The sequence below is a fragment of the Harpegnathos saltator genome, unplaced genomic scaffold (genome assembly GCF_003227715.2).
Source record: "Harpegnathos saltator strain DR-91 unplaced genomic scaffold, Hsal_v8.6 scaffold16, whole genome shotgun sequence".
Lineage (NCBI taxonomy): Eukaryota > Metazoa > Arthropoda > Insecta > Hymenoptera > Formicidae > Harpegnathos > Harpegnathos saltator.
The window spans coordinates 2217213-2243772 of NW_020229939.1; the positions used below are offsets into that span (position 1 = coordinate 2217213).

Consider the following 26560-nt stretch of genomic DNA (forward strand, 5'->3'; position numbering starts at 1 on the left):
AATGTAATCGATGAAATTTAGAGATAATGCCCACAAACAATATTTCGAACATCTATATTAATTAATGCGCGAATAACAGGTTTGGTAATCGCAATAATAATGTAACGCAATTTTATTTGCAACGCGGAGCCGAGCGAGAATACAATATGAGAGATGAGATCGGAATAGAATAATTTCCCTCTCGCTCAAATTTCCCGGGTAATTCCGGGAAACAAAACAAAAATTCGTTCCCCGGGATTTACGTTCCTTCTGAGTTCTCTAATTACGTGCGATTAAAAGAATTACTTTAAACGCGGACGTCTCATTCAGCATTCGCGCATACTATTAATAATTATCGTTCTTTCACACTGCTTGTACGACGACGTTATTATTTTAAAGTCAAATGAATTACCAATCAGGCTTGATAAACTAGTCTTGAGGCGTTTTAACTGGCGATTAAAACTTATTACATATTTTAGCATCCCTTCGAGCCATCCGACGGATCGATTGAATTCATTCGCACCACCTGGCCCGGAATATTAATCTGAAAAAACTGATAACTGCCATGTCTCTCTATTCGTCGTTAATATTTCTTATCGGGTATTCGGTGTAATTTTGCAAATTTGAATAAGTAGTCCGCCGCTGCTTCCGCAGAATCCAAATTTGCTCGTTTTCTTTTCTTTGAAATCTATAAAAAAGTCTATAAAAAAGCTTTCCGGAGAGCTTTGTATCTCGTGCGATGAGATATCTCGAGATGAAACTCGGTCGTACGTGAAATACTTTTATACTTTCGCATGAGTTCGCATGTCCGGATACGAATATAACGAAGCTCAGACAAGACTCTCTTTTCTTTCATTCAATTAAAGCTGCAAATTTCGACAGACATAATAAACTCATCTGAAGATAATTTTGCTCTCCGATATGTACGCGAATTATGTTTTGCTTTTTAAGGGACACAAATGTGTGTACGCGCGCGTGCGAATGTCACCATTTTTACTTTCTCCCGGCAGTTTTAACGAGCGGATGAAAGAGAAACGCGCCTTTTTATGCAATAAAACGTTTCACATTGGAAACGGTGCATACAAAAAAACTCGGTGATATTAAAATTTAACGATTGGACAGAGAGCATTGGTGTTAATTGCTACAAATCCGGGAACATCAAAAAGGGATCGTTTGTTGTTATTTGTCATCGCTCTGACGATTTTTTGACAATTTGACAATTCGGGAACGCGATAAAACAGGTTGATCGCGTACAGCTATAAACAATAAACACGTCGCGGAGTACGTATTACTTAAATAGCTCACGAATCATTTCGCATCGCTCGACGCAAATTCCTCCGTCACCTGCTCAAGAAGACGTAACGATGTTAATGTCATGAACGATGACAGGAGTCGGCAGCGGTGAACGCACATTACGTAGATTGAGTCCTGACTTTTTTATACTCTAACAAGTGGTGCGTAGGTAGTAGCCATTCCCCACTCCCTCTGCAACACGGCCGTTTTGCAAAGAGATATGGCAAAGATCACTATCATATTCATTCGTAGGGGATAAGGAAAACAGCTTTTCTTTTTTTTCATGCCGAGTCGCCGGACGACGCGGAGACTGCGAGAACTCGAGGCAGAAATGCGAGAGACGGAATAAGTGTCGAAGCAGCAAACGTGCGAATAGACGTCAGAGACGACATGCTCCTATAAAAAAAATATAAAAAAAATAACAAAAAAAACTTACGAAAGTTGATCCGAGATCATTAGAGATACGCGCAGGAATATCAGTGGAAAAGTTTTCGAACGAGATGCGTCGGTTGGAAGTCATGACGCTTCGACCGAGGAACACGTATTTCCGAGACTTAACAACTATTATTATCGTTAAGTGAAAAGATATATCTTTTTCTTTGCTAGCTCTGGCTAGCGGGAGACACAAGTCGTGTGTCTCACGGAGAAAGAGAAAGAGAAAGAGAGATAAAAAAGGGAGAATGAGAAACTCGAGTCGAGTCGAAATTAACGCACTCGCGCAGTGGCTTCTGAAGGTGCGGGAAATAAATACACTGTAAGAAATGATGTGTCCAATTTAACATATTTCATGTGTCTCAAATCATCCACTCTCATTTATGTGTTAATTTAACATACAACAAATATGTTAATAAATAACACACATAATATGTAAAAAATTAACACAAAAATTTAACATTTGAATACCGTCGAGAGTCCCAGTTTGTGTTAAATTGACATACAATGAATGTTACTTCAACATTTGGAAAAAGTAATGATCTATGATTTAATGAAATGAAAATATTAGGTTCTACACAATCTATATGTTAAAAATCCAATCTTCACATACTAGAAATATTAACATTATACACTTAATCCAAGATAATTGTTATAATGAGGAAAGTAACACATTTTAGGTGTTCACTTCATGTATAACATACATGTATAAAATATGTCATAACAAGAATTCATGCATTTACATATAAATTATGTTATTTTAATACTTGGAAATAGATAATCTTAATTTAACACAAGAAAGTCTAGGTAACGCAACAACGATATGTTAAATTAACACACGACTGTTTAAACAATTTAACACAAAATTTTCTACACACAAATAATTTTAACAAAAGTACGAAATATTTTTAACTGTGTACATATAATGTTGCTCTTTGTTTGCGCATAATTTCCGCAAAACATTGGTGCTTGCTGCCGCGGCTGATCTGATTGCGAGTTGTCGGTGAGATTATATTAATTTGTCTGGCGCAATGTAACGCGCAGCGGGACCGTCTTGTGTGCCGTGCTTGCGTTATTTACATCGAAATTCGCACTATTTACGCAATTAATGTGCGCACGTACGTTTTCAGGTGGGAATTGCGCGCGGTGGATCGCCATCCGGCTGGAGGTTGAATTAGCGATCGGATTTTCCAAGAAACTGAAAACGAGTCACCGTACATAGATAATTTTATCAATGAAATATAATATTGGTGCTCGATTTAAAGATAAACTTCGATAAGTTAAATTAAAAAAAATACAGTTTTATTAATCAATAATATGGTCTCCATTCTTCTCTACAATCGTTTTCCAACGATCTGCAAGCTTGTCGATTCCATTTTTGAAGAAAGCATTTGATTTTCCTTGAGAAAAGTTCGTAAGATGGTTTTCGACAGCTTCCTCGGACTTAAGATTTTCGCCGTTCAAACTATTCTGCAAAAACCGGAATAGATGAAAATCTGAAAACGCAATATCTGGAGAATTTCCCATTGCAACTCCTGCAGTTTTCGCAGCGTCTGTTGGGCGATGTGCTGCGGTCTAGCATTGGTGGAAGATGATGCCATTCCGATTGGCCAAAACCGGACGTTTTTCTCGCATCGAGTCTAGTGAGTTGCTCACAATATTTGTCCGCCGTGATTGTTCCGCCGCGTCAGAGTAGTTCCGAGTGAATAATTCCCCTGCAATCCCACCAAACACACAGCAACACCTTCAGTGGATGCAGGCCAGCTTTTGCGACGGGTTCTGCACCTTCAGCTGCTTTTTCCTTCTTTTGCTGTACGTTATTGTACAGAATCCACTTCTCATCGCCTGTTACCGATTCGAAGCAAAAAAGGCTCTTTTTTGTTACGTGCGAGGAAAGAAATGGCCACACTCATGCGATTCAGCTTATTCCTTTCAGTCAGGTACCCATGTATCGAGCTTGGAAACGTATCCAAGCTTTTTTAAATGGCGAAACGCGATCGAATTATCGATTTTCAGCCTCTCAGCAATCTCCTCAGTTGTAACTCTTGGCTTTTCTTCCACTAAGGCACACACAACGTCGAATCTGGCGTCATCAACGCCAGAAGGTCGTCCAGAGCCTTCCAAGTTGAAATCACCATTTCGAAATCTGCCAAAGCACTTTTTAACTGTCCGGAGAGCAGGAGCACACGGTCCAAATAAACGCTCTGAATGTTTTCTTGTGCAGTCCCAACACTTACGCCTTTCCGAAATTCGTATAGCTTTACAGTGCCGCAAAAATGCACCTTTTCGTTGTCCATTTTTCAAAATTTCTCCTACATACAAATCGACTTATCTGAACGATGCCTGACGCTAAAGTAACACAAGACACTGTCATTCAGTGTCATGCAATATAATCAAACAAAAATACCAGAGCTCCGCTATGCAGTAAGTTAACGCCATTTATGAAAATCGGACATGAATTTGTGCAATCATCTAACATATAATTACTCCGCGCGCAGGCGCACGTGCGCGAGCACGCACTCGCAAGAAATTCAGTCGAGTTCGGAGATGCGAGGCGCGTCTGTGTGAAAGAGTAGTTGCCTCGATGACGACGATCTCCATCCTCGAGCGCTCTCAAAGCGCTCTTTGAGCGTCATGTACATAAATATTACTTAAACATCATTTGAATCAATAATAAAGCATCTCTATAGTTCACGCCATGATGTAATCCCCAACTCGGCAGCGCTCGTTCTTATCCGCCCGTGAGCGACGGTTTAGTTAAGGGATAATATCTGAGTGAACGCCTGAAAACACAGAATAAGTTTGGGAATTTTTTACAGTTAAATAACGATATAGATGGAAAATTGGTTTGAAGGCCTCTAACGTGCATACCTTAAACTACACAAAACAATTTTATGTTATTATTTTGCCTCAAGATGGTGGCGCTGAAGCTCTCCAAGTAAAACCGCATTTTTCTCATGGCTTCCCCGCGGCTTGCAGCAGAAATGCCATACACTTTCAAACAGGACAAAAGGCAAAATTTTTGTTAATCTACATTAAATTTGCTAGAGAAGTATACACGTATATCTTAAAATATTGATTTTTGCAGAAATGGTGAACATTAGGAAAAGAAGTTTCAGTTTTATCCAAGAAACTCAGTGAAGAAATATTTATAATAACAAAAATTTTAAACCGATAGTAAAAATCACGTATACTTCTCCAGAGAATTTAGTTTAGCAGCTACTAGTAAAAATCTCGAGCGGATCGGATGAAATTTGTTAAAGTTCTGCTGCAAGCCAATTCGAAAAACGTGGTTTTACTTAGAGAGCTTCAACGCCGCCATCTTGAGGCAAAATAATAACAAAAAATTGTTTTGTGTAGTTTAAGGTATGCACGTTTAGAGGCCTTCAAACCAATTTTCCATCTATGTTGTTATTTAACTACAAAAATTCCCAAACTTATTCTGTGTTTTCAGGCGTTCACTCGGAACTGTTATCCCTTAAGGGGTCTGGAGGGTCAGATTACTGAAAAATCGTGCTTGTTTTTTGATAATATTTTGTGACGAATTGAATAAATGTGCAAGAATAAAAATTTTTGATATATTTATATAACATATGAAGAGTAGAAAAATTTTGTTTATTAACAAATATTCGTAGAAATATACGTCCACTTAAATTTTAAATGCGTTTCTCCCGAAATTTTATTTATTTATTGCTTTTTTATTTATTTATTCAACTTTTGCAGTGATTTCTCCGAAACTGAGCCTCGTATCGATTTGAAATTTTAAAGCAATAATATTTGTTCATCTGGCTCTCAGGTGAACCATGAACAACTCCGTCAAAATATTTCATTTCGAGATATTAATTTATTTATTGTATAATAACTGTAAAATTTGAATTTTTTCCTAATAATAGCTGCCATTTTGTTAATTTTGTTCGACATTTTTTTATAGTGCTTCACCGGATAATGATAAGCCTCTTTAAGATTTCTAGCTAAAATTCGCTCTGATCGAACCACCGAGATCCGAGATATTACTGCAAAAACGATAACTTGAAAAAGAAAGAGGGGAGCATATATTTCAACTATATATATATCGTATATTTATACGAGTATTTGTTAATAAACAAAATTTTTCTACTCTTCATATGCTGTATAATATACCTATACCTAAACCTAAAATTCTCATTCTTGCACATTTATTCAGTTCGTCACAAAATATTCACAAAAACAAGCACGATTTTTCAGCAATCTGACCCTCCAGTCCCCTTAAGCGGCGGCCAAATTGATATCGCAAGTTAGCCAGCGATTTTTACAAGTCGAGAGTTTAGAGTCTACCAGTTTGAAGAAGCCGACAGACTGTGGCCATATTGCGACGAACGCGCGACACAAAGCGTCTGTTAAATCTGCCGGAAGATATCCTGCAGTCATACGTGTGGCGCAAACATCTCCCGGCTCTTATCCTGAAAAATAGCCGCCATAAATCTCGGAGCATGCTGATATCCGGTTTGCGAATCGACGCAGGCATCCTTGCGCGTATTTTCCTATCTACTGACACTTGTGACCAAGTGGAGAGTCTCGGACGTGCATGGGGACGGTGATGACGAAGGAACGGGGCGCGTGGGCGCGAGGGTGGTGCGCACGCACCTTTGAATGAACGCGCTTTTCAGGCGTCAGTTTCTCCGGCGGGGTTCTTCCGTGCGGTACATCGGCCGATTCAGGCCGGAATCCAGCTGCGATCGCGGCCGATGCAAATTGCGTAGGTCACGTGTACCAGACACGTCCGCGCGCGAAACACGCACAAGCGAAGGAGCGATAATATATATATATGTATATATATATATATATATGAGTGCTTGACTGAGTGAGAAGAACCGGCGAGTCGCGAGTTGTGAATAAATGGCCACGAGAATAATCAGGCGGCCGATCCCGATAAATATGCCGATACATGTCGCCGAGTTCTCAGACGCAACATGACGAACTGTGCCGTTTGTCGCTGCCAGTGACAATAACTTTGAAACAAGAATCGCGCCCACGACGATTCGCGGTTTCCGCCGATCGATCGCGACCACAGATGGGATAACGATGACGATGAGCGGGTTCGCGATCCCACGCGCCTCGAGTGCGCGACAAATGCGAAAAGCGTATTAATATCCTCGAGGGAAATGTCCCGCAGTCCAGACGTGAGTTTTATGGACATTCGTTCGTTACTGTCCCGACAAGTGCCGCGAATCTCGTCAGCGATATTTATCACGACACGCCGGGAGAAATAGCACGAGACGCGACAGCGCGCCGGAAAATCGACCGAAATCGGCGATACGCCGATAAATCGCAAGTCCCACGACATCGATGAAAAGGACCTGGCGGCGGAAGGATGCAAGCGGGACGCGTTACCGCGAGGCGTAATCGCGACAACAAAGGCGTCACGGTGCGCGGAAGCAGCCGCGTTCGTTGAATTAATTCGCGGAGGATTCGCGGAGGATCGACTGAAGGACGACACGAGTCTCGTAGGTCGATGTAAAGTGGATTTTCCAGCGCCGGTCGCTGCGCGCGAGCTAGACTAGCCGTGACGTCTCCGGATTAAAGTGAATGCGGGATACGACGATCGTGTCGCGCGTCCGGCGTCGCGCTTTCCTTCCTCGTCTCGACGGCAATCTCATTACCACGCCGAAGCTGGACTCGCTGGACGACGAGGGAATATTCGGCGGCGAGTGGCTCTGCTGCGGCCGAGCGGGTGAAAAAGTAGAGACACTTTACGTCGGAGAACCATCAACGGCGAGAATGGATAATAGCTCTCCTAGGACGAACCCGTCGGCGGGATCTCCAGCGTGTGCCGTGAGATCGGCCTCTCCCCGATAAAGAAACGAGCGATCGGGTTGAGCCGCTTATAATGATAGCCGCACGCTAGTCCATTGTGAGTGAAGTAGGAGGAAGTCGGTAGCTGCGGCTGATCAAATCGATTAGATGAGCCGTGCGGAGAAGGCAACGAGAGAGAAAGTGACGGGCGGGAGAGGATAGCGTAGAACAAAGCACACCTCTGCAGCACACACTCTCTCCGCACGATTCGTGTAGAAGACGACCCTCACAAATATGAATAGCGAGACTTTGGCGTTCTTGTACAATTGCAGCGCATGGGTCCTGGAACGCAACGTCACGCTGCTGCTCAGGCTGAATTACACCGAATTATTGAGCGTGGTCCACGAGGCGCTGAACAGCTCGGACCGGTCGGACTTTCTCCGCGATCGGATCGTCGACTGCGTGTTCGCGAATCAGGAGCGGCCGTTTAACTTGCCGTGGTGGCAGAAGCTCCTCTGGTCGCTAATTTACACGATCATAGTGCTGGTCGCGATCGGTGGCAACAGCATCGTCATGTGGATCGTGCTCGGTAAGAAGGACGAATCACGCGAGCTGGATACGGCACGTTTAGAAACTTCCCGTTTCCAGCATGCCAATGCTGGTCGCGCGCGCGTCTTTGAATACAGATGCTTTCCGGAAAGCGGAGGACAGGAAAGAGCTGTTCCTGTATCGCGCCAATGAGAATCCGCCCACAAACGCCGAATTCCGTTCGTAGCGTTGATACTGTCGTTTGTCTGCCACGCGAATAGATCAGCATCGTTATTAGCCGCGCGAATGCTGCCAACTTTGGCCTCCAGCTCGATTATTCGGTTACCGATACGCGCGCGTTGGTGGAACCGCACGTTGACTCGTCGATTATTGATTGCACGTTGATTACTCAGCGGGAAGTCGCGAATTATTTCATAGGCGATTATGGTGCGCGCGTGGCTAATTGTCTCGCAAATTGTCCCATGTCGAAGGATTCAACGGTAAGGTCCTCGGCATGCTTCGCTGCCGAAATAACTCGGGTGGAAACGAGACTTTCGGTTTCCTTCGCAGGCTTTCGACGGTACACCCTGTACCGTTGTTAAGCTTGTAAATAGCCGACATTACCGTCCACTATAATTGATGTCGATCTTGGAAGATAATTTGAATGATGTACACCAATACTTCGTGACGCGTCAATTTCTCATCAAGATTAGGTATTATCCGAGTGCATTTTACACTATCTGCTAAAAAATGATATCCTCTCGCAAGAACGAGCAAAGCGACGATAATTCTTCAAGGCGAATTTATAAGCCCGTAGCTTGAGAATGCGTTTGGATTTACCATGCCGAAAAGAATTCGATGTTATCGTCAGCAACGACCGCACTTTGCGATTCGCTCTACTCCGCGTAAATTTCGCGACAAATAAGTCCGGAAAGAACGTGTCGTAGGTAGAATACCGGTTCGTGCGGCATTTTTTATTTTAATTTCCAAGCGTCGCCGAATGTGACGTTTTGAACGCATTAAATGACGATTGCATCGATGTATTGAAACTGTCCCTACATGAATCATTTGATTCCGCTAATTCAAAGTATAATTAGCCGAAAGCTGTACTATTTTAAACGTCGCTTAATATCGCTAGTGGAGTGATCATCCATGCGGCAGCCATTCGACACGACGATGTTAAACATGTTGAACATTCGAGAACGTCAAATCAAAGCGCTCGAAAAGATTTACGGAATCGCTTATTTAATCAAACTGGTGATATTTTATAACTGTTCCATCGGCCAATGAATTTTGGACAATGGCATGCAGCTGGTGTAAAAATTCTCCAATCGATTGTTTATCGGAGAAGTGACGGCAAGTCTGTTGGGGAAATACTTTTTTATCAGCTCTTAATACCTCGATCTTTTCTAAATTTCCATTTGCTTCGTTAGTGCTACTTCCATTTTGTTGCCTGTTTAGATGTAGATTGATTATTCCGGGGAATCGAGTCCAGCTTTCATCTCGTTACGTTTTCCTGTGTAAATACGCTGCGTCACGATTTCTCTTCTCTCTCTCTCTCTCTCTCTCTCTCCCTCTCTCTCTCCCTCTCTCCCTCTCTTTCTCTTTCTTTCTACCTCTTAATTTAATTATTTAAATTTTCCGACAAACGAATACATATGATCGGAAAGATCTCGTTAATTCTATTTTGGTCAAATGCTAAATGTTAACGGGAGTTTCACGAAAAACTGCTCTACGTGGGTCGTAAGGTTACTGGGTTGCCAATCTATGCGCATGTGTGTGTTTGGTTGTTCGTGAGTTTGATACGATATGCACGTGGCAAATAATATGCAAGAAAGAGATTTTGGTATATGCGTGTTGCTGAAGCTTCGATCATCAGACTACTCACCGATACATTAAGCGCTTGTGATTTAAGTTATTTCGACATTTCGTGCTACTCTTGTTTCACGTGCCGGAAGAAAAGGATTCTCTTTTTTTAATTCATATCCCGACGTATGTCGGGATACGTCAGTTTTTTTACGTTCGTTCCATTAAAACTTCCATTCAAATTTCCACGAAATTAAGGATGAACTTTATTCGCTTCGGTTCAGTGGCTTCATTTTGTACTTTCTCTCCTCTTTTTTCCATAGTAATCATGTTACAGTACATACGCGTCCGCTTTATATTTAAGAGATGATTGGATTGAAGTAACTAACTTTCAGACCACAAGCACATATTTCAAAGATTCAAAGCTTAAGAGTGTGTTAGGGAGGCACTCCCTGTATTTCATAAATAACGTAAGGAAATAAAGTAAGCGTGTAAAGCTAAGTAGACATAGATGACACGACGATAGGACCTCTAGTATCCCGTCACTACGAGCTATATTATTAACGTCGAGAGATACTTCGAACAAAGTTTCAAAATTGCCGTGGAATCTCTATCTCCCGCGAAACTTATATCCCAGGAAGAAATGTTACGGACACATTTTTTTTAAATGATTACGCAGCAATAATTGAACATGAGATTGCACAAAGCAATATAATGGTCTTAAAACATGATACAATCAAGTTGTCGGTATTTTCCTGTATCTTTATGTAAATATAAGTTTCCTTATAGTTTTACATAAATATATCTAAACTGTAGATATTTGTTTCTGAACATTAATATAAACACAGGAATTATTGCGTTCAACTCTCCCGAAAATAGTGCGACACGTCGCTCCCGTTTCTTTGAATAATTATTAAATATATAATACGTATAGTTAAATAAATTTGATAACCTGGTTGCGCGACACATTAAGGCTATTGTGCCACTGAGTCTTACCTTGAAATACGTATGTCGCAGTTGCACCGAACACAAGAGTTTTGAGTCTTCATTCTAGATTTTCCGTACGGAAGAAAGAAGAAGAAGGGATTTTCCGCGTGTTCAGATTTAGCTTCGCTTTTCAAGATCGAGATACAAATCTCTTTGTCCAAAAACGACCGCAATCGCCTTGTGGGATAAAAGTTTGACCTTCTCTTTTTATAACAAGCTATGTGATGTCCCGTGCGCATTGTGCTCACCCGACCAAATATTTCTTATCCGTTTAAATTGAAAACAGTCTCGATACAACGGAGTGGATATCCGATAAACGAAGAATATATAGAATGTGCGAAGAATATACAGAATGTGTACATCTTTATGTACGATAAAACGTGGCGCCCGCCATGCTTGCGTAAGAAGGATAGTTTGACGATCGTATAAGCTGTACGATATAGCTTATGTACGTTTTACGCGCACTCGAGCAATTATCTCGAGACATACCACGCGAGATCTCGAGAAACGATCTTTTATTCACATTGTCCACTTTCGTTTGCGCGAGAAATTTTTAAAGAAATTTTTAAATGATTAATTAATTTTTTATTGAGTCTATTTATAGAGACCATTTTATATTTATTCTCTTCTCCGGATTGCCAAACTCTCGCGTATGATAAAACGGGAAGATAAATGTTTGCATATAGACGTCAGAACTTTCATATATTCCGATCGTAAATGACGAACGTCTGGACTATTCAATTTATCTCTTTACCTGGATTAACTCGTTGCTTCTTGTTATACCTGCTTGCCTCTATCCCGTTCTGACCGCCTCTCTCTCTCTCTCTCTCTCTCTCTCTCTCTCTCTCTCTCTGTCGTTCCGAAGCAGTCCTGGTTAGAGGCAAACATAACTGCAACGAATCGATAAGGAGATTTAATCTGTTTTTATATAAATCGCGCTGCAGACTGTGAATGTTTACGTCTGTCTTTGACATGAAATGTACGGGGAAACGGTCATGCGTACAAATATTCTAATAAGCACACGCGAATGAATCCGCTGAATTATATACGAGATGCGTTCGGATTTCAACGCCAACGTCATTTTTATTACAACACGAATCAACAATCACAAGATAATCGCGAGCAAGCAACGTCGAATGAATTGTATACAATGCGTGTTACATTTGCCGGCTGATACTAATTGAATCAATTTGCAGCTACCGCACAATTAAAATTTATTTCTGTCCCTCCAACTCTCTCTCTCTCTCTCTCTCTCTCTCTTTCTCAAATTGGATAACGTCGTGTTGCATTACATATACATAGCAGAGCATCCACCATTTACATACCTTTTACAAGAGTTTACCATTTACATACATATCTACCTGTTTAGCGCTTGAATAAACCGCTTTCGGTGGCGTGCTCGTTTTTTGCTTGCTTCATCTCCGCAATCTTCAGATATTGCAGCAGATTCGCGGAAGCAAGCACGCTCTTATAGAGAGCGAGTGCGTGCGCCGCTGCATGTTAAAACACAATGAAACTCGGTTACCGCAATGAGATGTGGGTGTGCCTATTGTATAAGCTCTGAATGAGAAGGTGTCACAACGTCGACACGTACGTTTCTGTTTGTAAAAAAAATTCGCAGTACACCTTAAGGAGACCCACCAGTATACCTTAAGGAGATACGTGCGAGAGATATGCTGGATTGTACCTACCTACCTACCCATCTAACTCTGCTCGTCTATTTTCCCCGAGGCACTTCTTCACGTTTTACTGGCGTGACGGATGGGATAACGGCGCCGTAATAGGATCGTCAAACGTAATATTTCGATCTTCGCTCTGATCAATCGCGCTCGCGTATACTTCGTTTCGCGCGAATAACACGTCCCTTTCTCACCCGACAGCCATTTCTTCTTATCAACGAACTTATCAATGAACAACGCGCTGTTTCGTTCCAGTATATTTCGCTTTGGTGCAGATTTGGTGCTGCTCCATTCTTCGGAGCAACTTCGGGACAGATGCAAACGCTGAAAGTAAAGACGTCATTTAGACACGGTGACATTTTGTAAGCAATATCATATACGTTCGTTACTATTCTCGCTCCGTCTCTATTTATAACGCTCATGCATACATGTTTCCTCCGCGAGTACTTGCACGTGTTTCGAGTTTCTTTGTCTCACTTGACGTGCCGGTCCGGCTAAAAAGATCTGAGACGCAGGGTTGCGCACAATAGCGGAAAGTGCAGCACCGGTTGAAGGAAGTGGAAGACTCGTGTAGCTACTCGTGCAGCGTGATGTAGATTTATCGCAGAGCTGCATTTGCACGACACGTAGACAGCAGCTGCGAGGAAAGAGTGCGCGAGAGCTCATTGCAATTGAGATCGCTACGGGTTAATTTCTAGAGAAAATTCCTAGGTCAATTCCTAGCGTAGGGAACGTCTCGTTCCGCGCGCCTCTTTAAGGGAGAACACTATTATGACAGGCCCAGAAAGGCCCTCTTTCTCGAATTTTTTTTTACACTGTTGTATATATCTCTGTTAACTTTTACTATTTTTTAATAGAAATTTGTATAAAACTACTTCAAAGTGTCTTTAATAACGTACTCTTCCCCGAATCCTTAAATAATTCTTAATGTCTTAGGGGGGAGAGTATGTTATTAAGGACACTTTGAAGTAGTTTTATACAAATTTCTATTAAAAAATAATAAAAATTAACAAAGATATATACAATAGAGTGCTGGTCCATAAAAAATTCTTCTTCCAACGGTGAGGTCGATATCTCTAGCATCGTTCATCTGAAAAAAAATCAAATATTTTCTGAATCTGCATAAATGTAGTTTTCGTTAAGCGTAGCCGTCTTTTTTTTAATTAATTTATCTCAAAATAACGGCATGTTAAAAAAAAACCTTGATTTTCCAAAATTTTTTCTTCATTCAAGGGGTCTTAAAAAATAGTAATTTTTAAAATAAAATAAATGGCTACGCTGAACGAAAACTACATTTATGCAGATTAAGAAAATATTTGATTTTTTTCTCAGATGATCCATGCCAGAGATATCGATTCCACCGTTGAAAGAAGAATTTTTTAAGAACCGGCACTCTGTTGCATATATCTTTGTTAATTTTTATTATTTTTTAATAAAAATTTATATAAAACTACTACAAAGTGCCCTTAATAACATGCTCTTCCCTCAATCCTTAAATAATTCATTAAGTAGTAAAAAAAAATTCGAGAAAAAGAGAGTCCGTCACAGTAGTGTTCCCCCAATTTATCATTCAAGTGATTCAATCACTTGACACCATATCTGGTCATTATTTTTGCCCGTACTACTCAAAAACTAATCAACTAAGCTTTCCTCCGACTGGCCGGTCGCCTGTTGATCGACTTTGCCAAGTCGATAATTAGCGGCGCGGTTGGAATTCCGTGGGGTGGGACTCGAGCGCGCGTGTCTTACACACACAGAAATTTGGACGCGCGACTTTTGGAGGATCTTCCGTCGCAGATGGAGATCAGGAGGTTCAACGACCGCACACGAGAATGTCTCATCGCTCAGGAGGCTTCGTGGCGGGTGCGGGTGGGTCTTTAACGGTTTTAGCATCTCTCTCGTTCCTTCGTTCAAACATTTTAACGCCCGCTCCTTAACCCTCTGCAACTTAACCCTTTAACGCCCGACTTTTTTATAAGTGTTTTAAGAATAAAGTTTGAGTTTTTTTGAACTGAGACTGTAAGTAGTGATAACCAAAAAACATATCAGAATTTTATATTGGTTTTTTTATCGTCCGTTTTTTATTTATTGGTAAATATGACTTGGATCCTAAAAGCATATACGAAATGCGCAACCTATACAGAGAAAAATGAAGAGTAATCTATACAACATAATTCTGATAGTCAGCTTGACATTTTTGAGCTGAAACTTTACTATATTTATATATTTATTATATATAGTATTATTATATACTTTAATATATTTATGAGTGAAGTTTATCATTCAAAGCGTCAAGTTTACTATTTCAGAAGAATATCTTATAGATCACCATTTAGATAGTCAATCGTCTCTTTATTTCTCGTCGCATAAAAAACTGTCACCAGGTTTCACGAAAATAGGTTGATTTCTTGATTTTCGTGTCCACCATATTGGATCCGCCATTTTGAATTTTTGTATTCTTTTAATTTCACATTTTGCATCTGGGAAAGCTTCCACAAATGTATAAAATTATAACAGATACCAATCTATTCATTTATAGTGCAGTTCTAGATGTCAGTAACAATGCTAACTACTACGCCTACTTGGAATTAGACAAAACATGTTATCATTAAAACTGAGCTAAAAACAGACTAAACCAAATCTACATACAATCCATATACTATTTTTTAGAAGAAGAATTCATCTTTACAGTGGTGCAAAAACGAAAATATCTCCTTTTTTGACTAAGTTATGGATTCTTAAATGCATTTCTGGTAACTATAGTTACCAGTAGGCGTTAAAGGGTTAATGACGCGAAAAGCGATTGTCGTTCATGTAAATATCACCGGTCGACGATGTATCAATCACGAAGAGAACGATGGAAGATGTAAGGAGGGATTTTGGTTTAAGAGACATGTTGGTATATACTGGAAACGAGGTGAGGAGACGGACTCACGAAGGTACGATTCGCACAATCTGCAATATCGTTCCTCTATCATTTAACAGAGTCGCCCATTACCACCTGCGGACGCTTGACCGCGAATCAGATAATAGCTCACAATCGGACTCAGAGTTCACTGTCGAGTTGCTGAATTAGAAATTTGCACGTGTCATGATGGAATTGCAGCCGATAGCAATATCAGGCGGAAATTTTGAATGATGTCGTCCGATCTCGAATTTTAGCTCGCTGTCGTGAAATCGTATTACCGTCTCCCAAACTTCTCGCCGCGACGATCACGCCGATTTATCGATAAAAATCAAAGCATCGGTCACTTTACATCAGGCGCATTGTTCGCTCGTCTCGCCCGGTTTTCCTTTCTTTTCGCCGAAAACCCGTCCGCGAAAGCGATCCGTCACTTATGCGCGAAAAAGCGAGAGAAAATTTACGAGCGAGAGAACTCGTGCATTGAGGGAACTGCGATGTCCGGCGCATCGCTCCCGGCAATTCACACGACATTTACGTGAGAAACTTCAGTCGTGCGTGATTTCGGTCGGCCGTAAGCACGGCTAAAGAAATCTCTCGATCGATCGCAACTGAGGGGAAAGCTTTATACGGCGATTCGGAGGATTGAACGACGCGACGGGCCGGCGACGTGAGATTCCGGGCTTTGTGACTAGTAACTGCATTTGCCGCGGCCGACCGTGCATTCTGTCCACGTCGGAAGGAAGAATTCGCGGACGTTTATATTTCGCGTTTATACGTATTTTTCGGTGCGATAAGTGACGGCCAGAAAGACTGCGATGAGGGAAAGTTTCGGAAGCCGACGTTCCCTTCGCCGACGACATCGTTCCCTTCTTCGTGAACATTCGTTCACGGTGCACTTTCTGCCGCGAGTACACAACGTCATGAATTTATCCGAATTTCTTCTTCGAAACACGCGCTTCCACGGATACATACAATAGCGCAGGATCTCAGTTGGGAGTCTTTTCCCGTTCCACGACAATATACGAACATTTCCCGATGCCGCTCGAAGAGATTTGCCTACACTCGCCGGCATTCGGATATATCCTTCCCAATGTGTATTTTATATATTCTCAGTTGCACGTTATGAAATTTTGAAGGTACCGCAGAGAGACGAGAATTTATTTCGATATTGGTCTCCGTTTCCTGATGGAACTTTCATGATTTATAAGCTATGGCTTTTTATGAAATGGAGACGCATGGGAAGCAAAATCGGGAATATCTTTATTACCGGTCGATAGTCGATGTCGATGTTTACGGAAATACGTTGCCAACGACAAGCGCGTCTTCTCAATCGTGCCTTTTCTCCAGCGATACGCGCGTGAGATGCCTTTTCGCAGACAGAATTTCCTGGTGCGGTGTCAGCTGCGCGTTACCTATGGGATTTTAGATAGATCGTAGTAACTGACGTTACTACAGAGCGCGTCGCACTACCAAGAAAATTGCGATCGCAAGAGATACTGGAATCCGTCTCGTTTGCAGATGTGAACATTGAACGTTGATCAATGTTACGCCGAAGACGCGTGTCCTCCTGCCCCTTTAGAAATCTCTATCATCGGCATTAATCTACTATTATGCAGCTGTAACGAAATGAACGGAGTCATTTAGCCTTTTAACTTGCGGCTCAACAATCCAGATTATGCGCTTCAATGAGTTATTATCACAAACTCATTAGTGCACCTGTCTGAAAGTTTGTACGCGCATTCACGAACTTTATGAAATAAACGACCTTATTGCTCTTATTCGTGCGGAACGTAAAATTAATTTTCGGTCTAAAATTATATCTTCTCTTCTCGAAGGGCTCGTTCGCTTTTCCACGCATTCTTTTACACAAATGCAAATATTAATAAATATACACGAGATGCATAATTTATATCACGAGTTTTGAACATAATGTAGGGACACAGATTTCGATGTGTCAGGATCGTAATAATGTATGAGCGTTTGATCGTCCTACACGAATGGAATACGATTTCGATTCGATCGGGGACAGGATATCTCAACTCAATCCTGCAATGTCGCGATCAAAAACAGAAAGTGATTACGTGGATGGAAGGCACCAAGTTAATGAAACTTTGTCCGCTGAGAGGCACGCAGAAGTTTCGCAGGAAGCAAAGAAAAAGCAAACAGAAAAAAAGAAAAAAGCCAACGATTATAGTTGCGGCAGCCGCAGTCGACTGCCAATTTTATTTAGTTTTTGCGCGTAAAGTTGGCGCGAACTGATCTTTCGATCCGCAATAAGATCAACTTTGCGAAAACTCAACTACTGCTGCACGAGTACTTCCTGCTGCGATTGAATGTTTCGTGAGACATCCTTGAAAGAAGGCGAGCGGTACGTGGATTGGAAGATAACGATAAAACAAAGACAATACGAAATAAGGAACGTAACAGCAAAATGAAAGAAAGCAAAGACAAACCTTTCCTCTCCATTTCGCTCAGCTGAGTGTGCAGCGCGATCTTCGACAAATTGCATAAAAAGCAACTAGTGCTACTCGCCGCTTTGATGCCGTTTTTACGAGTTTGCACGTTCTCTGAATAAAATGCTTTGTGAATAACCCATTGTGTAACCCATTGTGAGCATTAATGCGTTGTTTGCGCAACTGCACTGGCATCGATATCACCGAGGAAACATCGCGATCCGGTAAAAACAAATCTCAAATACGGCGTTATGAAATATCATGCTGAAGCTGTTTGTTCCACTTTTATGCGAAATACGTATGTATATATTTGTGTGTATATTCCGAGTAAAATGAAAGGAATGACGTAATAACGCTATATATGATACGATAATTTTCAACTAACTCGTATATCGCGCCGTTCCTCTTATGTGCGCCGTACCATTTATCACCGCGAAATCCATAATTGAAGTCGACATTTCTTTCAAGTTTCCGAACGCATTTGGCCGCCGTTCATCTCTCATGATTTTGTGTAATTTAATAAACATCTCGCTGTGCGCCGGCGCGGTACTACAAAATTAGAAACTTTATTATCTGCTCGTCGATCTTACGTTCCGCTCCACCGTCTACAAAATATACGCATATACGCATGAACTTTATCTAAAAAATTGTTTCTCGATGGAAAAATAACCTTTGTCGAAAAGAATTTCGAGCGAAAAACCTGGTATAGTGGTTGAATGATGTGATTTTGCATTTTCCATCGAGTTCTTTCGTGAGTTTTAATTTGATTGACAAAATATATTAAAATTAGCGTTTACAGTTTCCAGCAGATGCGATTTACGTGCGTTTGTTACGATCCCAAGACGAGCGGTTGTTACGTTGAGTTCCATTTTTCAATATTACACACCTGTACTTTGATCAACTCTGTATTAATGAAAAATTAACAATTGATCAATTAATTAAATTTAAAAAATGGTCCTCACGCCTCTAGGCATCCTCACGTTTAATTCATTAAGAGACATTATTGTCGGATCTTGCGGTATGCTCGGAACTATATTCATCGTCATCGAATACCGCAATTCGGCTTTATGCTCAACTCACTGCAAGTAGGATAATCATTGGCACAGAAGAGCTTTCCAACGGAATGTACAAAATGTAATTCTCTAAGAGGATGCTTGAGAATTCAAATTGCATCTCAGTAACGAGCGCTGGATTATTCCACCGTTATATTGAGGAAAATCCGTTCTTTCGCGCTGGAAATTGTTCGCAGGAAACCATCGAGATTCGACGGTTTTAGATATAAACCGCGCGCGTGCGTATTAACGTGCATCCGCGCGCGATGTGAGAGAAAAAATATTTCCATGTTTTGCTGTTATTGGTGAGTCAATATAGCGCATTCGACCGACCCATTCCACATACCCATTTCATATCGACAATATCCGAAACGCATTATACTCACTATACCTGTAACGCCAAGCCTTGAAACATACAGATCGCATCCGTTGAGATTTATTCGTTAGTCCATTAGCTCGCGTTTCCGCAATTTACGGCTGGTAATTGTATCGACATTGCTCGACTTTAACTCCCCTGGCTTAGCCGAGTGTTTCTTTTTGCGAGAACGTAACGTGAAAATTGCCGAGATAACGGACAAAGGTTAACCGACAAGAGACGGCTTCCGGCACAATATGTTTTGACATATTTGCTGATGCTTCGGAGGTATCCTGAAAGAATTACTCCGAGAACGATGTGTTTTTTTTTTTTCAGTACATATTCGCGCATTTATATTTTTATCCTTTTTATGTGAAAGATCTATTCCTGAAAATGAAACGCAGATGTTTCAGTGACGTTTTGTATACGCGTAGCTTCACTCTATTGGAACCGCACTAGTGAACAATTTATATATATACATATATATAAATTTATATATATATATATATAACGCTAAAATAAAAGTTACAATATTATTTCAAAATTCCGCAAAAAGCACGCGTGTCTGTTTCATTTGTCAACTAAATGTATATGAAGTTAAACTGTGATATACCCGCGAGAAACAGCTGTCCCAGGGAAGTAAATTTCACATTTCGCACGTACATATAATATTAATTGTAACGCAACGTTACGCTTTACGTAAATTTGTCCCAAAAGAGTACGCTCAGGAGAATCGTGACCGCATTTTCCTACTTCGATAGGCGACGTGATGAGAAAATGTTATCATTAACGAGATACGTCGGTGAGACGAGAGTTCGAGGACGCGCATTGTTAACTTCGCGCACGTAGGCGGAAAGAAGGATTTAGAGCTTTGTCTGCATTGAGAGAGAGAGAGAGAGAGAGAGAGAGAGAGATATTCCGGAGTGTTGAATCGTAATCGTGCAATTATCGTTTCGCGCAGGGACATGTTCTCAAAGAGGATCGTTAATGATCTGATTGCGAAAGGTTCGCTATCTTAATGTGATGTGTTTGACTGACGAGTGGTATTAAAGCGATCTGTAACGAGCAGCGGAAGTTAGCAGCGCAAACATATGTAATAGTTCGCTATGCACATATACATGTGTGTGAGTGTAGCGAATGTAAGTCAGTCGCACCACCATAATCCCGTTGAAGATTCTGCAGAAAGCTACAAAAGAGATACGCGTCTCGCGCCAACCGCGCACTTATGGAATAATGCACGGATATAATATAATATACGGATTGAAAATTGGAAAGGAAAAATTCGTTTCCAGCGGTAACTCATAAAACGTGAAAATTAAGAAAATAATACGTTCTGTAACGTTGTCCAATTGCAACGACGCATATCGCAGGAACAGCAAGCATTATTTCATTAATTATGAAAATTTATTATTATCGGATCTATGAATAGTATTTTGTTTGATGCGTAATACATTTGATACGAGACATGCGTGTTTGAAACTAACAACTCGATTTCGCTCCTAACGTCGTTTTACCGTTCACCGTTTCACCGTCCAAATTACATCGCGCGCCGCGAAACTCTCTTTCTATTCTCTAAGTTATATTATACTATATCGCAATGTCCGAAATTACATACCAATAAAATTTACGAATTGCGCTTAATTGACGTTTCCATAGATGTTTGCGTCTGATGATATATAACGTTTAATTATGCTACTTAAAACTACTTAACTTTACTCACTAGCTATAATTCGAATTATAATTTGCAACAATCGAATTGCTTGGCATATTACATCAATTAATGTGCTTTGTTGAAAGCAGGAGTTATGTAAGGAGTACGTTATGTAAAGAACGGTCAAAAGCGCATAAAAAGTTTCGTAGCGAACGGTACAGAGGGAAAGGCACGTGTGATAAAATGTGTGGCAAATTTTTCCCGCATAATATGTAACTGCAATATGCGACGCATTATATTTTATGGACATTGTGTTATACGGGCGGTAGTACTCTTGATGTTCGTAGAACACTTTAAGGACTTAGTCCTTAAAGTTGTAAGTTACCACGTGATCCACGTGCTTCTCATATAACTCAATCTCATTTTTTTTTCTCGTGGGAAAATAATCGAATTTTTTGAATAGTAGTGTTGTTATGTCGATAATTTTCTCTCTCATTCTCTCTCTCTCTCTCTCTCTCTCTCTCTCTCTCTCTCTCTCTCTCTCTGCAGTCTCCTGAGGAAAGAAGGTATGATAAAAAGAAAAAATATATGTATGTATATATGTATTATATAGGTATACCTAATGCTGGAGCCGTGTCGTGAAATACTCACGACGATATCGACGATTTCATCTCGTGTTCAGAAGAACCTTCTTTTCTTAATTTATCATTTCGCTGTCATGAAATATTATCGCAGAGTGAGATTAAGAAACAAGACAAAAAAAACAGACAAGAAAAAGCGAGCGCTCTGTTATGTCCAAGGCTATATTTAATTCCAAAATTACGCAATGATCCGGTTTATGATTTAAATTAATCTTTACACGTTATCGACATCGCGGTAATGTTAATCACTTTCAATGAGCCAGCTTTTAAAGGAAGAAAGCTCGTTTGTAGCCGCTATTGTATTTTTTCCCGTAGCCGTTATTTTTAACGTGTTTCACAAATAGCACAATTTGTACGAAAATTAAGCTATCATTAACTTTGAGACTTAAATCACGCCCGTCGTCACTATCGTTTTTCAGACGTTACACAATATTCATTCTTTAAAATATATACATATATATTATGTACGGTAATCATATAATGCCCACTGCACAAGCAGAAGCAATAACATAACCTCGTTTTGCGTCAATATCCATAGAAATTAATTAAATGAATCTCTCCAACGTGATACGTTATCGTAATTAATGTATGACTGCACGTCTCTGTATTAACTGTTTCAACTTTTAACTGTATATCAACTGTTTCGTTTATATTAAGTAATATATGATATATATTAATTTCGACTGAATCAGTGCGTTCTGAAGAGAAAGGAAAAAGAGAAATACGCGTATCGCTCCGAATCGAGTCGAGAAAAGAAAGATAAAACCGACTACTACGGAATACAATGCATACAGAACGCGTGAGAGAAATAAAAAGAGAGAAAGAGAGAAGGTTTACAAATAAAAAAAGAGAATTGCAAAGTAAAACTCTGAAAATAAAGGCAACAGGTTGCTTTTTTATCAATTTATCGCGAAGAGCAGCGTGTAGGCAATACTCCCTTCATGAAACTATGAACGTAATTATTCATAAATCATAATAATATCATGTCGCAAGTTTCCATAACATCGAAGTTGCTATGTAGCTTTACAATCCGCTCACGTTCATTTCACAAGCGGTTGATTTTCATCGTTCGCGAACAACGCAAATCGCATGGTTACGGAGGTATCGTGGCGAATTTAACCGTAAACGGGTTATAGTGTATCATAAAGATTCTAGTTGCTTTGCGACGGTGGTGATGCGATCGCGACAGGATCTTCATGAAACATTCGATCGATGATTAGGATTACCACGAAATCTAACGTTTCGTGTTAAACTCACGATAGTATGACTATAAGAGTCGAACAGGAGTTTTAGCAAACCATTAACCCCTTGAGCGACATTGACGCCATATGGCGTCAAATGTATTTTCTTGCAGATCGTTGTTGTAATTGTTTTAAAACTGTATATACAGGGTTTTTTGAGTCGTAGAATACGTATTTTTGGTTAAAATTGACAAATTCAAAATGGTGAATCCAATATGGCATACAAAATGTCACATAATTCGAAAATTGATTTATTTCATTAAAACTTATTGTCTAAGGATTTTTTGGGTCGCAAAATACGAATTTGTGATTCTCGGGTCGTAAATAAAAATTTACCAGCTAATGCAGAGGATCTTGAAAAATATATTTTTAAATTTTTCTTCCCATTTTTTAAACGTCAATGATCGATAATTTTTAATTTGAAAATTTTATTTTCGCACTGATAAATTATACACAAAACAAAAAACACGAAATTTTTATAAAATACGTCAATTTTTGGCTTATGTAACATTTTATTCGCCATATTGGATCCACTATTTAGAATTTCACAATTTTGTGACTACGTAATCGTATTCTGCGATCAAAAGACCCCTGGATACAGAAAATCAAAGAATCTTTTTTCCTGCCCCCTAGAGCACATTCAGACGAAACCAACTTGCCGCTTAAGGGGTTAATAACATTAAATGGAATAACTGGGGTGTATTATTATTAATAATAATGTGTATTGTTTTGTCGTATTTCTTTGTTATTCAAATTTCCATATTTTATATTGTATTATACATTAGAGGGAAATTCGCGGGAGAGCTATCGTGCATGTATTCGTGATTGTGCAATTTTCGACAGATTAATTTTATTACGTCGTAACAGATAAGATGTCGCGCGATGAACGGCGACTCGAGTGATAAATACGCGAAATACAGACGCGAAGGCTAGTCAGCGTATAAAAATGTCTGTCAGTCGATACATGCTCGCTATTCCCATTGGAAATAGAAAAACATAGCGCACGTCACGCTCACATGGGACAAGGACAAATTGTATATTTTGAAAGCATAATTTTTAGATGCGGCTAAGATATTTTCTGTCATACCAGATGTTATGCTTCATTACTTGTTCGCAGCAGGAGATTTATCTGATGAATTCGCTAACTAGAAAATATTGTTTCATCGAAAGTAACTAACACGAGATACCTGTGCGTGGGAAAGAAAAATTACCGTTAAAAAAAAGTAATTACCGGGAAAAAAACATGACGCAATTTAATCATATCGTTCTCATTCAGGATTTCCGTGTTATCTTTAATCTCATATTCCAAGACTTGTTATCTTAATGAGAACAATCCTTAGGGGAACAAAACGCGCGTTGCGGGAATTCACGCTGATTTTTATTCCAAATAAAAAGACATACACATTCTCCCCATAATAACAAGCAGTTATACTTTACTTTTATGTAATTTCTCAAAAAACGCATTTTTACAAAAAAAATGTTTGAAAAAAGAAAATCTAATTTTGTCTAATTTTGCGAACACAATAAATAAATGCAATATGTGAATTTGTGTTTATCCGATTTGTTGCGTGGGACGAGAGAATGTGATTAAATTAGAATCGTAAACCTTTCTTGTTTACCATATCATAAATTGAGATTGAAGCAACTTTATCCATGCATTTACTGTCAAAAACCATGCACAAAAATATAATTGTGACTTGATCGAAAGGTTGCATCTTTAACTAAGAATCTTCAAAAATTAAAAAAATACTTATGTATATACATATATTTTTTTATATATTTTATATTTAGGATTTAAAAACGTAAAGCGGAATATACTCATGCTCGTTAACTCTTTTACGGCATATATCTATTTAACCTCTGAGTTTAATAAATTGCCGTTCTTTTTAATTTTCCTCAAAACCTAAACGTAAAGAGCCGCTCGCACCTCTCATTACTACGAAACTTTTTAATCTTGCGAATATTATATTCTATCGCTGCATATCATCAAGGTGTTTCGCAAATGCTATTCCTTTGGACAGAGATTTTTCTTAACTTTTCAAACTTGCAACTTAAACCTTTAGCGCATCACGGCCTCAGCAAGTCCTCGCTAAGAGCACTGCGCATTATTACTCGTAATTTCGCCGTACAACGGCGAAAAAAATAACGCAAACTGACACATTTACTTCTTAATGGGTGGACACGACCCACGTGCGTATTTCATGCTTGCATATTTCACTCGTGCAGCAATATTTGCACGACGAGCTATTGTTAGTTACGGTAAGACGTAATAACAGTTTTCCGGCAGCAGCAAAGGACTATTTACATTCTAAGCAAGCGATGCAACATGATATTAGAACTTGTCGTTCCGCACGTAATACACGAGCACATACATATGTGTCGCCACCGCGTGTAGTAAAAGTATAATCGCACATTGCGGTCGTTCCTGAAATATAGGGAGAGGACGTGAAAGGCGATGCTGCATGCCACGGATTTTAATTTGAGAATATTCACGTTACTCATTTCGTTATAAAATCGGAACAACGAGCGGGGCTCGTAAATACGGAATAATTCTCGCCCCGATAAATATATTCTTACAAAAACAGATCCATTCGCGAACTGGACGACCGAGGATCGACTATTCGATTCCGACGGCAGCGAGAGAACGAGGTGTAGAATAATAACGATTCGATCGCGAACGATCTGGTCGAACAAACAGCACTCGCCTTCACGTACCTCGCCGACTGTTTTGTCAACGAAAGAAGATTCAGTTCGCCTCCTCAAGAAGGCGCGAGCTAATTGATGAATGCTCCGCGAACATTCTCTACTCTCCTCCTCCAGTACGATACGGATCTTGAATCGCGTTAAGTTACGCGACGGATAACGACAGCAAATACTTTCAAGCGCAGGCGTATTATTTTTAAGGATCTCCATTTGAGAATCATTCATGATACGCCATAGACGCTATATCTTCTGCGGAATTTTAATATCGGCGGCAGTCGTGCGGCGCGAAACGTGCGCGGAAATTAGTAACGACCGTTGAAACGGCGTTGGAGCCATGACAACGATATTGCAGAAAGTCTATTATTTATCACGGCCAAATAGAAATGGAAAAGTTGGCAACAAAAGAACGTTGAAGCGTCTTTATATATTCAGGAAAATTTATTTCGAATGTGTTGGTGTAATTTCTTCTCTTCCGGCCCACTTCCCACTTTTCTCTCTCTCTCTCTCTCTCTCTCTCTCTCTCTCTCTCTTCTCTTCTTCTTTATTTATTTTGATAACTTCATTATTTATTTCTGTTATCCTTTTTTCCTTTTTTCATCTCACTTGGTACTTCGGTAAGTTCATTATTCGTTCCTATTATCCTTTTTTCCTTTTTTTACCTCTATTTCTCGTTACAGCTCACCGGCGAATGCGCACCATCACTAATTATTTCTTGGTGAATCTCTCCGTGGCGGACCTTATGATGTCATCGCTCAACTGCGGCTTCAACTTTATCTTTCTCGTCAACTCTGATTGGCCCTTTGGAGCGGTATATTGCACTATCAACAACTTCGTGGCACACGTGACCGTCGCCTCCAGCGTTTTTACCCTCGTCGTAATATCGTTCGACAGGTTAGTTTTTTATGAGAAAAAATTTTTTATATACGTGTATACTTATAACGCCCGAGCGCGGAGCCATCAGGGAACTCGACCGATTTGTACATCGCCGTGATTCTTTGAACTTATTTTGTTCATTTACAGCGGCCGCATTCATTTGCAGCGCATTTACATTCGACAACAAATAATATACACGGCCCGAGATTT

General features: G+C 40.1%; 1 protein-coding gene across 2 annotated transcripts in view; it reads left to right on the top strand.

Moving 5' to 3' along the window:
* Positions 1–6374: 6374 nt before the first annotated feature.
* Positions 6375–26560, top strand: part of LOC105191805 (tachykinin-like peptides receptor 86C) — a 55722-nt gene continuing 35536 nt past the window's right edge. For both annotated transcript variants that reach the window (XM_011155462.3, XM_025296796.1), the window contains exons 1-2: positions 6375–8065; positions 26155–26368. In XM_011155462.3, coding sequence (XP_011153764.1) covers positions 7771–8065; positions 26155–26368 — 509 coding nt within the window. In that variant the 5' untranslated portion in view covers positions 6375–7770. The remainder of the gene's footprint in view (positions 8066–26154; positions 26369–26560) is intronic.